This window comes from Peromyscus maniculatus, chromosome 2 (assembly GCF_049852395.1).
Source record: "Peromyscus maniculatus bairdii isolate BWxNUB_F1_BW_parent chromosome 2, HU_Pman_BW_mat_3.1, whole genome shotgun sequence".
Taxonomy (NCBI): Eukaryota; Metazoa; Chordata; class Mammalia; order Rodentia; family Cricetidae; genus Peromyscus; species Peromyscus maniculatus.
The window spans coordinates 103,208,482-103,224,807 of NC_134853.1; the positions used below are offsets into that span (position 1 = coordinate 103,208,482).

A 16,326-nucleotide genomic window follows, 5' to 3' on the forward strand; every position below is an offset into this window, starting at 1 on the left:
AGACTTGTCCAAAGTCAGACGCGCCTGTTCTCATCTCAAGGCAAAAGCCAAACTCCTGACTCCTCAACCTTGGTTCTCACCACTACTCCATCCGTCTGTCACTCTCCTGACTCCTCCTCGGGCCTCTCACTGTCTCCCGCCTATCTCCGTGTGCAGCTCAAACGGTTGTAAATACCTTAAATACCTTCGTAAGAATTCTTCCCTCGAGAGCTCTGTGCTTCAGGATAGAAGACAGTTTCCCCTTGTGTTTTTATTGATTGGAGTTTAAGGTTGCATTAGACATAACTTTATGTTGACATTAATTTGAATAGCATATCTAGAGCCCTGTCTTTGATAACCAGGAAAAGCAAATAAAGGAATTAATAATAAAAGACAGACAGATGATAGAAGGATTTTTTTTTTCAATTTCAAAACTAACCCCAAAGCTAAACATTTGCATAGCCATTACTTTGACTAAAACTTCCTTTAAATGTGTTTCCTTTTCAGCAGGCATATGTGAAAAGTGACCTCTTACCACTTACATATCTACCCAGAAGTCATGTGCTAGGCTTTTGCGTCATGCTGTCAATTATGATAACAGCCACAATGAGAATGGCCTGAGTGTTGATAGCCTGCTTCCTGGCTTTACTGGGAAGCTTGCTGGTCATCCACTTGTGTCCTTTTCCAATTGCTTGCTTCTAATGACTAGCTTTTCAATAGTTTTTATGTTTCAAGCTTTGGCTTTGTTGTTTGCCAGGACAAATATTATAAGAGGATTTCACTTCACATCTTAGTTTCTTTAAAAATAGAAAGAAAGAAAGAAAGAAAGAAAGAAAGAAAGAAAGGAAGGAAGGAAGGAAGGAAGGAAGGAAGGAAGGAAGGAAGGAAGGAAGGAAGGAAGGAAGGAAGGAAGGAAGGAAGGAAGGAAGGAAGAAAGAAAGAAAGAAAGAAAGAAAGAAAGAAAGAAAGAAAGAAAGAAAGAAAGATCCTACAGAGGCAATTTCTTCAAAAGCTATTTTGTGTAACAAAAATCTTCAGTGTAATGAAAAGTACTTTCAAATTCTACCCAGAAAAGTGTTGAGAATATTTCAGCATAACTAGTTGATAACTGAACTTGAAATAACACTGTTGCCCAGTCACAGGAGATGTAACTGCTGCAGCTCAAGCAAAAATAAAAATCCACACAGTAAGTGACAAGGCACTCAGCCAACGGCTCTGGTCTCAGATAGCAGATAGTCAGGACTTCACTTTGAGACTGTGAGAACAAGCCTTATTTCTTACAGTAAGAGCTTACTTGACTTAACTGTCTCATTTAAGGAAGGCAAAGCAACTTCATATTCATTCTACCTACATTCCCAGTCTGTATCCAGAGTCAGGGTGCAATTCAATGGCTGGTTTGTATGGTGTGGTCTCTTATAGCTATACACGAAGTTTCTTAACTATAGACTCTTAGCTCCAATTTACAACTAATTTTGTGGTATTGATGGTTTCTGCTGGGGTAGCAATGTTTCACCAAACTGTAATTGATGATAAATAAGCTACATTATTTTTTAATTACTAAACTTCCTATGATAGCAATTAGTCCTCAAAATGGTAAACTTTTGAACCTTAGCACACCAAGAAGGAACTGGTGTTAATTTAACTAACTTTTCTCATAATACCCATTTGCATTAAAATTATTAGACTGGGTTATAAAATAATTTCTATTCCTGCTAAGTAAAAATCTATCAATTTGCTAGATAGTGCCCGTTTACTTTCAAGTAGATAAAATTTGGAAGGTAGGGTTGCTTCAGTGTCAACAGAAAGGAATGTGTACAGGGAGCATGAGAGGCAGGAAGAAGTGACTTCATTGCTCTGAAAGAGAAGTCAGAGAAGGTGTCCCCAGCATTCTGAAAGTGTTCCAGATCAAGGCAAGGCATTTGGCAGCAGAGAGCAGAGCCCCATTTGCTAAAGCAGGACCCCACAGTTCTTCAAGCCACCACACCATTTCCCGAGAGAGAGAAGTTAAAGCAGAGTGAGGCTCCTGCTGAGGTTCTACAATGTCTCCTATGCCAATGGCCAATGCATTAAGTCAGTCAAGGATCCCAACGTCAGACCAGTACCAGGCCTTGAACAACGCCCAAGACTGTGACAGGTGATACAGGTGAGTCCTGATCAGCTACATGAGCTGAGTATTGTACTTTGCAGGGAGGACTGGTATTTATGACAAGTCTGCTTTACGTGAACCTTCCTGAATTTTCCGTAATTAAGTGACTTTATTTTTTAAATTTAAATGCAATGCCCTATGTATATTTAGGTGAAATTCCAACATCAGAAAAAAAAACACACAACAACTAGTATCTCAAGGCAGTTAGAAACTGGCATTAGTTGGGAATAATCAGTGTAAAAAATGAGCTCACAAATGTGTAACTGCTAATAACTGTGTTTAACAAGCAACTCAGCATCAAAGGAAGTGCTTCACTATTCAAGTCTGCCAGTATGGACGAACTTTAATACGTTACATTTCAATTGAGGAATGTCAGTGTGGTCATGGGTTACAAACAGCTGTAGTGAAAGCCTTTCTGTGGTATCATTTTGTAGGAAGGTTATTAGAAGACAGTCAAAGATATCCAATAATCTTAAATTTATTGTTAACTTAATTTATGTAAGCTATATGAAAGTTCTTTTCTAAGGGGAAAAAATAGCATGCAACAATGCACATCAATACTTCCCATAAGCTGAAAGGATAAATCTTTATAAAGCAACCCACATGAACTGAAGAATGCACCTGGTGACAATATTTATTTTTAAGGGGTCATGTATATTAAAGGTTATGGAGAATGTTTAAAAAGCCCCTCCGGACTAAAGCCACTGCCTTTCTAATTTTGAATTTCTCCTAGCTAATATAAAATGATTGATCACTTTTATTTCATGTACCCCTTGATTTTCCTTTGCATTCATCATTGAGTGCTTTAAACCAAATGCATTTAGGAGCTGCCCTTAGAAGAGTGGTCTCTTTTAAATCTTCGTAAAGTAATGAGAGGACACAGTAAATCAATCTCATTTCTGCTGGAGGAAGAATAACCTTTACTGAAGTCATTTAAACTATTTCGCTCTCTCCATTCCTGTAGAGTGAATATGCAGCTTCATCTCTACTGTTCTTAATTTGAAAGGATAAAGAGAATAGATTTTAACTGGTGCTCCAGTTAAGTGCTATGCTTACATCATATGATATACATTTATGTTGTTTTATTCATGTCTCAAAGTCATAGTTCATTATGAATTTGGCAAACTGAGTTCCTTCAAATCAAAATTTCATTACATAGATAAATTATCTATCTGCTCGGTATTTAAAAATTTTAACTGTGGAGTATATGGCTTTTTGCTTCCAAGGATTAATATATACCATATATTCATAAATAGCAAACACATTTGAACTCAGAAAATATATTCACATTGTAAGTGGTCTTTACTCAACACTACCCACTTAAATAGCAAATGTCAGACTTTAAAGTGTTGTATACATTCCTCAGATTAGAAGATGCCCAGATTTCTGCCCACAGTTGAGGTCCAGGTTTTCACTGGGCCTAAATTTCTTGATGCATCTTTAGACAATGTTAAGAGAGAGGTAAGTTTGGTATGAATGAACTTTTGTGACTGTCATTATAGGAGACCCTGACATTAATCTTAATTGATATAAACTAAAGCTGCCCTGGGCTAGGGTAAGGAAACAGGCCAATTGTTTCTCAGTGCATGGGATTGGTTGTAATATTCTAAATGTGTTTGGAGCTAAAGGTTAAATAACAGAGGCATGTTTTTTGAATTAAAAATTAACTGGAAATTAGGGAGGTGTCATAAAGAATAATGGCAAGTTCTGTGACAAAAATATTTCTGAAAAAAAAATGTATGATTTTTTTTAAAAAAACAAGTTTCCAAAACCTATAAATCCTGCATATGTTTAAAAAACACAATGAACACATACATTTGTTAAATAGAACCATAGTAGTTATAACACATCCATATTATAGCAATTTTAGAGGTGAAAAAAAGCAACATTCCAGAGAATTATGTTGAAGCCATTGGCTGGCAAAGCCACTAATTATTATTTGGTATTTCCATAACTATATACAGATGTCTTCAGTCAGTTCTCTTGTGTTCTGTTTTGTTATTTTAACCTTGCAAAATGTCAAGTATCTTGGATGGGCTATCATCTTTATGGCTTTCTCCGAACTCTGCATGTGGTGACTTCTACCATACCCAGTCTATCACCTTGGCCTGAGAAAGGGAAGGCCTGGAGAACAGTAAGCAAAACCCAGATAGGCCATTCTAGAACTGAGTAAGTAGGCACAAGTAACTTCGCAACTTTGGTACGTATGTAAACCTCATGTAAACACATAGACAACTCGGTGTTTATTCCCAGCTCTGTCTTATGTACTGTGGCCTACTTTTCTTATGTAATGTTTTACATACTGTTAACTTCAAACTGCTCTGTATCCAAACTTAAGAACAGCAAACATATGCCTCATAAAATACACTTCAATTCTGAAGTGCTTAGAACTATTTCTGTGACCCTATAACTAGAATCATGGGATTTCTACGTTGGTGTTGTGCATACTTTAGACTCGGGCTAATTTGTTTATAAGCCACCATTAATCCTGGCTGTAGTTTTTCACAGTTTGGGTAAACACTTCATTTGCATTAAATTTACAGCATTAATGAGATGTGAAATTTAAAATGCTACTTGAAACATAAATGATGTAAGAAGGCAGAATCACCCCCCCCCACACACACACACAAAAAAAAAAGTGTTTTATTGCATCTGAAATCAGTGAAGCAATTTAAATGTATTAGAGTAGGAATAATGTTTCGCCTGTGAGCTCAATGTTAGAGCACATCCTCCTCCTGGACTGAATATAAAGGAGGAGTGAAACATCTGGAGAAAACAAAATTGCTTCGAACACAAACTATGTACTGAACTCTAGCTGGCTCTCGAACTGGTTTTCCATGTCAGCGCTCAAAAGCCACACTGGCTAGTAAGTTCTCAATATCCAGTAAGATAGAACAATACAGTCTAGCTGGAACACAAGTGTCTGTGGATGCTGTCACTGTGTGCTCTGAAGAAGGGAGAGGCTGCGAGCCAGTTCCAGAAACTTCAGACAGGTGAGAAGCAGAGGATAAATGAGAAAAAAAATTTGGAAAACAAAATGATCAATTTTGGTCTCAGAAGCCCCGTGAGCCCCATCCTGAATCCAGATCTGAAAGGCAACATGGAGAAAAGCGGCGAAGCAAAGCGTGGCTCCCCCATTCCACCTGGGTGACATGTGCCCACCTGTTGCTGATGCAGGAAGGATGGGTCTCTTGGGTTTAGTCCCACATATCGACTGGCTTGAGATGTGCCTGAGGCTGTGTAGGCTGATTAAGGAAGAACAAAAACAAAGATAAAAATTGTGAACTGTCAGAATGAACACCCTGTCCATGTATAAGAAACCCAGAGAAGTGGGAATTACTACCAAAATGGTGTCTCCATTTCTCTTCTCTTTTGTCCGAGTGAATAGCAAATAACAGAAAAGAAATGGCCATTGAATTCAAATCAACTATTCCCCCCTTAAAAAAACAAAACAAAAAAACAAACAAACAAAAAAAACCCTATGCAATGAACCATAACCTATGCGTCGGTGTGGGTGTCTTCACTGTGTGCTGTGGCTGCAGGACTGCCTAGATGCTGAGACTCGGCTGTACTGAAGACTTTCTTCACAGACATACCTTTCCCCTACGTCTAATGGAATAATCAAGGACGGCTGCCTGTGATTCTAAATGTGAAAGTGGATGAAGTGACAGGGAATGTGACCGCTTTTAATGACAGGGTTCAGCAGATGCGCTTGACGAGTATGAGATAAAAAAAAAAAATGTTTTACTTAAATGTGTACCCAAACAAATAAAAAAATTAATAAATCCACTAATGCTGTTCTTAAAGAGGGGCCCAGCTGGATTACATCACATACAGTGACAGATCCATCTTCTATCTAATATGGGGAGTGTCCCCCAGCTTGGTAGAAACATTTTTGACAAAAACAAAAAACAAAAACAAAAAAAAAAAAACAAAATCTCTTCATTTTCCATTAGTGTAAAAACAACTATCACTTGCTTGGGTTGGCCAGCGAGGAACTCCTGGTACCAGTTACATACTTGGTCACCAGGTAGTGTAGATGCGGGTGACTGTTCTTTCCCTTACTGTGGTCTGGTTTACAACTGCTTTTTGTGCAAGTGTTTTTCTGGTGGGGTGAACTTCCCACAGAAATATTCTCATTTCTAAATCTACCTTTTACAAGGAAAAGAAGAATCAAGCCTACTCCTCCATCTCCGATTGAACAGAAAAACCGAGTCTGTACTGTGTTACACTAGGAAGTCTGAAAAGGGTTAAAACCATTGTAATTAATTAGGAATTCAGACACTGGCTTTAAATAGGCTAGCTTAAAAAAAAAACAATATATTAATTTTTCATGTTCACTTTAAAAATGCATTATTTAAACTTGGAGACTTCTAGGTCAAGTTTTTAAAACACTGAGGATGCTCACAGGTTATGTTCTAATTCCTGCTAAATAAGGCAAGGGTGGCCATTAGCAGCCAGTGTTCTCACTCATCACTAGGCCTTGAGAATTCAATGCACAGGCTGGGAACTGAGCGAGGAGCCTTACTCTCAATGTGAATACCATGTCTGGGCTGTTCCTTCCTTTGTTTTCCATTCATTCAAGAGAGGCTTCCCTTGGTCTCTGCAAACTTGACTGAAGTATAAATTCAACACCCGGTTTCTCATTACCAGTTGTGTTACTCGATATATTTCTTTTATGTAGAAGTGGAGAAAGGGCTGGTGAAGCCAACTTTATGTAAGCTGGATATTCCTTTAGAATATTTTAGAAATTTTACTAGTCAAATCAGATCTCTTTTGGAACAACCTCTGCATGAGTAAACAAGTAATTCATTATCAAACAGACTGAAGGCACACCCGTGAAAGGGCTGTGGTTATCTGGACTGGATCCTCCCCTGAATTTGATGTGTGGGTGTCAGCATAAAAGTAGGCACCAAAAGTTCCTGGAACTTTGGTTTTGATCATTTATCCTGAGGTAGTTTTTTGACTACCTTTTAAAATCATATTTGTATGTGCTTCTATTTAAACTTTGTCATGGTTCAAAGATGCTGTGATGTTCACTTTAAAAGTATGCATATAGTGTCTTAGTGACTGTAATATGCACAGAAAACATATAGAAGAAGAGTCTCACCCATTTTTGCATTCAGGGAAGTGCTTCACTGGGGTAGGACTATTTGCCAGTGAGCTAATTACCAAGCATCACTGATTAGTGATGTACATTCCAAGGCTATCTGGACTTACTAGTTTATAGGGCTCATGAATTCTGCTAAATAAATGCTGAGTATTTACTGGCACTTAAGGTATTGTCCATTTTTTTTTCTTGGAAAGTGTCTTTATTTGTTTTTAGAAGTCATTAAAAAAAAGAACGTCTTTCCAATGGCTGAGAGAAAAGAGAGAGAGAGTAAGAGCCGGCGATGTCTCTGATGGTGTAATTCCACAAGGGATTTCTTTGCTCTATGCAAGAAAAACCATCAGAATATAAACCCATCATGGTGATGGCACATGCTGGTGCCTCCCAGATGAAACCTCATCAGTTGTCCATCTGTGCACATCAGTGCCCTTTAGGAAGCTAGTAGTTTGGGTGAAGCCAATTGAAAAATGTATTCCTTATCTAATTCTGACATTCTATATGATGACTTGGCTTACTGGTGTATGCTACATAATGATACTACATACATAAGACATTTACAATGCTATAGCCATGCTAACAAGCATACTATCTGATTATAATGTGATAGCCAAAACAACCGAAAGACTTAAAGACAAAGTTGTAGATCATGACAGTGTCGGTACCTTACATGTATCTAATCCTATGCTTCACCGTGTCCTTGCCTGCACAGTACAATGTGTGGCTGCATCTCACAATGACATAACCTACAGTGAGGTAAACATGTAATTATCTTGCAGAGGCACTGAATCCATTCGCTTGGGGAAGGGGTTTGATTTCTAGAAATACTCCAATAAGTAATAATTATCTAATCTCTCTTTTGGTGATGTAAAACCTTTGTATACTGTGTTGTGTTATCAGTGTAATTTCAATGTCTACCTTGAACAAGCAGGCATGAGTTATTACTTTTGTTGTGGCTGTTGGCTAAAAAAATAAATAAAAAAAAATAAAAAAATCACGTTTCTCCCTCGTCAAATCTGATGATGCACTAATGGAAATTTGATAAGAGAGAGCATGTGACAGCTGGGTCACATCCATGCCTGCTAGCTCCACTTAAATGAGAAATCTCCATCTGCTCAGGTAGCCGGAAAAGTCCCCGTGTGTTCCACCATGGATCAGGTATCCAATGGTGCCTTGGATGGACATTTCTCATTTCCTGCAGAAATACTTACTGGATGCTGGGGGTGAAGCTGCCTCACCTTCGGGGGATGTAGTGATGGGTTTAGTATCTGTCATGGTCAGAGTCACAGGCCGCACTGCACTGGGATGGGGAGAGGGTGCCAAGACAGGAGTGAAATGGCCAGGCACTTTCCCTACTACTTGAGCACTGCTGTTAGGCTACAAAACAAAAACAGAATGCCGGGTGAAGCAATCCAAAAGGCAGACGTCCCGTCAACAACGCCGCTCCGTACGCGCACGTGGGTTCTGCACAGGGTGGAGAGCCGCCATGCAGGCCCTCTAGTCTGCGCTGGGAGCCAATCAATGGTGAGCAGTAAGAAGCAGCAGCAACGGCAGCTAAAGGAAGGTTTGGACCATTAATGCACTTCGCACAGGTGATTTCCTCTTTACAACACCCCTAAATGTTCAGCCGACCTGAGCCTCTCAGAAAACCCACATGAACTGAGACTGATGCCTAGCTAAAGCTAAAACGCAATTCCTTTCTGAATTCTCTACAGTAAGAATCCAGTAATCCTATGCTCTGCTCCTTATTCTCAGTTCAATATTTTCCTACTAAACAATAGTATCACTGACATAGGGATACAAGAATGTCAAGGATAGGAAACATATCCAACACTGTATAGTTTCCTTCATTCACAGTCAATAATCCATTCTTCTGCATATAAACTCTAGCTTCCTCTCACACACAGACACACATATCAGGCAATTTAGACTCTAGGGTACCCAGTCCACTTTCAATCATTTAACACAAGCAGATAGAATGAGATTGAGAGCATCTAAGATTTCCGATGCACACAGTTATAAACTGCAGAAGTCAGACATTATGCTTAGGAATAAAACATCCTCCAAAGAAAAGGACTATGATGCACCAAGGTGGATGTGAGGACCATCAGTGGCACACTGCTGTGTGTAACTCTCCGATCACTGTGCATGAGTTGCGGCATAGATGTTTGTGAGAGGTAATGAAGAAAATCCCCGTCCAGTTTCGGAAAAGATGTTATTTCTTGAGTTTTGACCACTCGATAGAGAAATGGTTGCTGTCTTAGAAGGCAAAACCCTAAGGATATACTGTCTGAAGAAAGCCTGGGCTATATTATCCCAGATAAAGAATGCTATTTTTGATTATACTCATGGAACAGTTCTTTACTGCATGGTCTTTTATAATAATTTCTGGGAATTATTCCCCACAAATATATGATATTTATAATTCCAACTTCCCAAAGCAAAGAAATCAATGAAACAATATATATCTAAACACCCGCATATAAATTATAACTGGGTATTTCTTTAGAGAAAGATAGCTAATAACACTTAAATATTTTGACTTCGAGGCATGGATTGAGTCTTTGGGTGGGTTACAGAGAGACTACTTCCTCTTTTTTATTTTTTAAAACTGACTTTGAATATCCTGGCTACTCATCATGGGTAATTTTAATTAAGTATTTAACTTTATGTCAGGAAAATAAACTGGAGTTTTCCTTGATGGAAACCTATGGGAGAATTATATCTTTAAACCAATTTTATTCAAAATATTCCACTGAATAGCATGACTGTCTCACTATAATTGGTGCAGCAGTAATGGAATTAATCTCCAAATTGCTGTGGGGAGGAGAAGACATTTCAGTTGCTTAAGAATCCAGATCAGCATGGCGCTGGATGAGACTGGGAAGTAGCAGCCGGGACTGCAGGGCTTGAGGACCACTACTCCTCCCCATCTCCAGCACTGGAAGATGCAGAGCAACAGTCCTACTCTGAAATGCAAATTAACTGGCTTTGAGTTTGGAATTAAACATCAAAGCAGATATAATGTTCCTTAAAACAAAACAAAAATTTCTGCCATTCACTATAAAGACACATTTTTCTTTCTAGGTCAGTGGTAGTTTATTTCTTTAGACATTATCAACTTCTAGCTATGGGAAAAATTGTAAATGATTGCTTTGTGTATGTCTTAGAAAGAAGAAAGCTCTCATTTTCACACTGGTGGTACAATCAATGGCAAAAGTGCTTCTGCATAATGTTCACCAAAACAGTCCATACCTACCCTGAGCAGGAGTCAAATGGAAAGAATCTCGAGGAAATGCTGCCACAGGAGATAAGCTTGTGCAGTGTACACTTTGTCTACAGGAACTGAATGGCTATGAACGGACAGGTGTTCTCCCATTCAAAAGTAGGCAAGGGGACAAAAGAGAGCGCCCAAGTCCATGCAGAACTTTCTAAAACACCAGGGCCAAAGGAAGGTTACACTTCAGTTTTCTACTAGTGTAAACAAGTGAAGCTAGGTTCTAAAACGTCTGTCTACCTCTCCAGCTGCTGTGGGGTACAGAGAAGGGTGTCCTGTGTGAGGATGAACGGCACTGGCAATGCACTATCCTATTTACTATGCTCCTCCCAGTATATAAAACTCTGACATTTTCTTTTTGCTTTTGGCTTTCAACTGAGATGGGAATAGGATGCCGCTCTAGAAGCTGGACATTTACTTTGAAAACATACAGGAAAAACTGTGACAAAAGATGCAGATTATCACCTAATATGCACTCTTAACTTATAAAGAAATCGAAATATATGTAAAACAAGCACTGATAATTAAAGAAATGCGTAACACTAAGGGCCTGATTTTAATTTGCATAATTTTCCCCTTAACAGTGCCTAATTAAGACATCAGTTTAAAAAAAAAAAATCCAATGGAACTCTAAGATTTTCCACACTGAATTAACGTTAAGGACTTTTAATGGATGTCTTAATTAGACTTTGTTATTCATGGAAATTCTACACAAATTAAAATCAGACCTTGTGTGCACAGTTCCCAGATGAGTCTAGCAAAATACTCTATGGAAGAGACTTTTGAATCCATACTCTGAGAACAAATTTCATTTCTAAACTGGTACCCTCAGATCTTACTCCTTACTTGTCTTTAGTCTCATCATTACACCACATGGACATTTTTTTCTAAAGCACAAATAGATGTTTAACGCCCAAATGTTAGTACTTAGTTTCATATATTAGTTAGTGAAACTAAAAGCAAAGGTAACTTTCTAAGTCACACAAAGGGTACAGTATATTATGTTTAAAATAAAACATCCAGAAAGGACCATTCTGCTTCATTTAACAAAGTAACACAAAAATTGGTTTTCCCCCATGAACTTTATAATTGATACACATATACTTGTGTATTCTAATTTTAGTACAACTTAACAGTGATATCATAAAATGTTGTATAAATTTCTCAAGTCTTAAAAAGTTTTTAGAAGTGGACAGGGATTTTTGAGCTAAAACAGCAAAGCCTGATACTAGACCATAAGATCAAAATGACATTAGAGACCTGGATACTAGAACTACTGCTGGACTCAGGATTGGCACAAAGACTGTCTACTTGGCTGTGCAAAATCCTCCTGTGAGAAACCCCTGTGCCAGAAGAAACCAAGCATCTAGAGTGAGAAATGCACAAGAGTTACTGTACTTACACAACAAATCCCTAAGACCACTGCATTATGTTCAGAGAGACTGAGATAAATGATAGATTATATATATATATATATATATATATATATATATAGAGAGAGAGAGAGAGAGAGAGAGAGAGAGAGATACATAGATGATAGATAGATAGATAGATTCATACATACATACATATAAATAAGACAGAGATACAGAGAGACAGAGACAGAAAGAGCTAGAAATGCCACTCATTATTAAATTTAAGTCATGTCTCTGCAGAATCAAGAGTCATCAAAGGCTGCTGAAAATGTTTACATTACCAAAGCTGATTTTAATGCCGAATAACTGGCCTATAAATACAGCTGTAAGTTCTTTTGTGGGTGTTTATTTTAGCACATACCTTTCTCCTGCCTGGAAAAAGCACTTTGTCTCTTTGTCAAACCAGGTATTTCAGAGGTGTGAACTCCAGCTTAGAGTTTTTTTGGCAATGAGCATTCTGCATAAACTTTCTTTCAATCAATGAAAATCCAAAAACATTAAACCCAAAACATCTTCACAAATGTATACCTTTGGGGCAACACACTTCCTACCTGTCATTCAGCCACCTTTAAATTAAAAAAAAAAAATGTATTGAGTCACCAAGAAACTTTCTGAAGACAGATTGGAAGGCTTGCTGTTCCAGACATACTTTCTGACTAACCTTGTACCTTAGAGCTAGGCCTGTCCCACGCCCCTAGGCTCTATGTTTATTTTGTTTTCTCTTATTTTTACCTGGCTGGTTTGAGGACTGGATGGGTCATAAGAAGGGACATAGTTCTTCAGAGTATCCTGAGGATTCAGGTGGGGAGGATATCTGATCGTTGGATGAGAAAAGTAGCTTGATGGGGCTGGAGGAAGGATAGCTTGCGTTGGAAATGGCAACGGTGAGGGTGGAGGTGGAGTTCGAGTGGAGATGACTGCAGAACACAAAAGAAAAACACAAAGACTGGCTGGTCAGCAGACTGTCTTCCTGCTTCATTCCCCCAAGGCTAGAAAACGGGAGCGCGTTCGTTCACTTGTTCCCATAGGTACATAAACTTTCCCTTTGTTTCCCAATGCTAGCACCACTAACGACATATGGACATAACTCCACCCTACATAAAAACCCATCTTCTTTCCAGACCCAAGAACAATGTTTTAAAAAAGTTCTCTTGTACAACTTATGGTAGAACTAGACAAAGTATTTTCTTGAGTAAGTTCCTTTCCATTCAAGATATATTCCTTGATAACAAGTCTTTCTCTCCCTAAATCCGGACCAAGTTACAGCATTAATTAGGAAGAAAAAGAACCACAATTTTCTACTATAACTCAAAATAGAAATGTAATTCAATTTCAAATAAACCATCTCCCTACACAACCTAGTTGACAGTTGTTTAAAATGAAAGCCAACAATTAACAGACGAAAATGTCAGGTCATGAATAATGAATGATCTGCTCACTGTGTAAATACTCTTGAACATTATAGCACATGGGACTGGACTCTTCCTCCTAATGAAGATGACTCCTTTCAAAACCAAATGATCTTTAATCTATGGCTATTTTTATTCTGACTCCAGCTGACACTATACTGAAGTTCAAAGGTATTGTGGAGGTAAGATCAAGAATAAAACCCACAAAAATGTTAATTTAAATTTTATATAGGTAAACATATTAATTTACCCATATATTTTACAATAATATGTTCTAGTGACAGAAGGAAGTACTATGTGTGTTGTAGATAATATTCAATGGTAGCTTTGTATAATAGTATGATCATAATGTTTAGTTTTAAAAAATAACTTTTAAATCTTAAATATGGAGAAAAAATATTTTAGCCAATATCTCTATAAAGTTGCTGGAAATAATTACATAATTACTAATTAAGACAACAATATATAGAAGTAAAGATTAAATCTCCATTGTTTTGATACTTTAATCCAAGTCATATGAAAATACAAATAGTGTTTTATGTTTTAGGAACCAATGTAAAAACTAAGTTCTCTTCATGTCTACAAGTGAAGACTGTCTATAATGATCATCTTCAACTTTGTAATTATGGGAAAAAGAGAGGAGGAAGAGGGAGAGAGCTTTAAGAGGCATTGCTATTTTCCTCAAAGAAAGCACTCAAGATATAAAATTTTAGGAACGCATACTGGAGAACCATAAATTTAGTTTGACAAGTCTAGGAGACTGGTCCTCTAGAACCTGAAGAATGTGACAACCGAATACATGGTTTAAACCTTTTCCCTGTGTAATCCTTCTACTGGAGACACTGTGCGTAACAACTGTACATTTCTTACAACTTCTCACAAGGAGTCCTACAAGTATTTCTTTAAGCTATATACCTACTTGAAGCATAACGTAAGGAAATACAGACAGATGTTTATTGAAAATTGGGCATCTTTTTTTTTTCTTTTGGTTTTTCAAGACAGGGTTTCTCCATGTAGTTTTGGTGCCTGTCCTGGATCTCACTCTGTAGACCAGGCTGGCCTGGGACTCACAGAGATCCACCTGGATCTGCTTCCTGAGTGCCGGGAATAAGGTGTGTGCCACCACCCCCCGGCTGAAAATCAGACATCTTTTTAACTTTTGTTGTTAAAAAAAAAACTTAAGGTTTTGTTGTTGTTGTTTGTTTTTAACCCAAGGTCAAGGCCTCAAGCACACTAGTAGGCAAGTGCTTTCCACCAATAACTACACCCAAAGTCCTAAGTGATTAAGTGATCTTAACCTCAGCTCAGTTTAACTATGGATATTGTTCACATGTGTACATAATCCGCTGTGAGACACACAGGTGGCTCCACCTTGGCCTCTGGGCTTGAAATCATTGGTCCTAGCAGTTTTGAAATTAAAAAAAAAAATCTCCTTTCAACAGAACCAGAACAACTCAAGTTTGAGTTAAAATCTATGGGTAGTTCAGGAACTGTAGTGGGCTTGAAACAAACAGATAGGATTTTATATTTCAAAATGAAAGCAAAAATGGCTATTTTATGGACAAAAGCCTTTTTGATCCTTTGAAAAGGACAGAAAAGCAAAGTACACAACAGAAATGTCTTCCTTCGTTTTGAGAGAAAACATACATGTGCATTTTTTTTGCTTGCATTATTGCAAATTCTTCCTACTTGTATTTCTTCCTCTAATCTGACTCCTTCTAGCATTATCTTTATAGTTCCGTGCCAAAGACTTTTTAAAAATTTTGTTGCAATTGTGTAACTTGTCTGCTAAAATACCTCTAAGTGATTTCCTATTGTCTCTATAATAGAGTCCCAGAAATTTCCCAGATACGTGTGGGTCCTCCTGTGTCTCAGACTCCATTCCTGGATCACTGGCCATACTAGAACTTGTGGGGACTTGGCCACATGGCAATTCCTTGCTGTAGTGACCACACTATATTGGAATCTACTGTCACCTCTGCCTGGAATAGGCATCCTCGCTGGCTCACTGTTTCTTCTTGTGGCTAACCCATCCTTCAAACTTAGATCAAAACATATTTCTTTCAGGCATCGACACCTCCACCAAGAACCTGGTCCTTTTGAGATGATATGCTTGGCCAGGGATGGGTTCACTGACCCCTACTGTATCATAAGTGCTTTAAGAAGCAAACCTTTTGCCTTGACCAAGGTTCCTACCACAGATGGGTACCTATTAAGTATACTTATTATAAATATGACTGCTATTTTAGATATTTAAGTATTTGATAGAAAACCAAAATGTAAAGCTCATTATAGAGGCTTCATGTTTTATTATACTAAAAATGCCATTTAGTTATTTAAACTATTAGAAGTATGAATTCTTAATCAGGTGTCATTATGCAGAAGCCATGACCTGGAAATTAATTGTGGCCAAAGATGCAACATCGATGAAATGGTTACTGATTTTTTTCCACTTAGCTCAGAAGATCAAACAACTAATATGAAAATTCTTATGCCACTGTAATTTTTATTTTCCTATCTCAGTTTTATAATTTCATTAATGATAACAACTAAGATCATGAGTTTTTAAACAAAGCAACAACAAACCTCCTGTTACAACAAATGAGTGAAGATTAAAAAACTAGATTCAGTAGGATAAGGGTCATCTAACTACAAATTAGAAGTAGTAAGATTATCATTATAAATAGAGTAATAAATAAAACTATCACTAGGAGGCTTAAAAGTAATAGGTACCTAGTATGCAATACTGATTGCTAATTGAATATTCTTTCTTAATTGAACTATTAGATGTATCATGTATCCTAGACAGAAATATGTATGCATATAGAACATCTGGCATGTATTTTCTTGTTAATTTTACTTCCAAGTAAGTAACTACTTATCTATGGATAGAAGATACCATCTATGGACAGAGTGTCTATATTCTTAGTTCTTATGGGAAAAAAAACCCCTAAACTCATCAATATACTTGGAATTCCATCTTTCTCTAGCAG

The 16,326-nt window shown here is 37.6% G+C and overlaps 1 protein-coding gene across 6 annotated transcripts in view; it reads right to left on the reverse strand.

The window, feature by feature from the left end:
* Nfib (nuclear factor I B) overlaps positions 1–16,326 on the reverse strand; it is a 216,819-nt gene that overhangs the window by 19,056 nt on the left and 181,437 nt on the right. For 2 of the 6 annotated variants that reach the window (XM_006975993.4, XM_076564434.1), the window contains exons 8-10: positions 12,657–12,841; positions 8,444–8,609; positions 5,288–5,370 (exon numbers count right to left, since the gene is read on the reverse strand). In XM_006975993.4, the coding sequence (XP_006976055.1) occupies positions 5,288–5,370; positions 8,444–8,609; positions 12,657–12,841 (434 nt within the window). The remainder of the gene's footprint in view (positions 1–5,287; positions 5,371–8,443; positions 8,610–12,656; positions 12,842–16,326) is intronic. The other 4 variants (XM_006975994.4, XM_042271352.2, XM_042271354.2 and 1 more) reach the window with 2 other exon arrangements.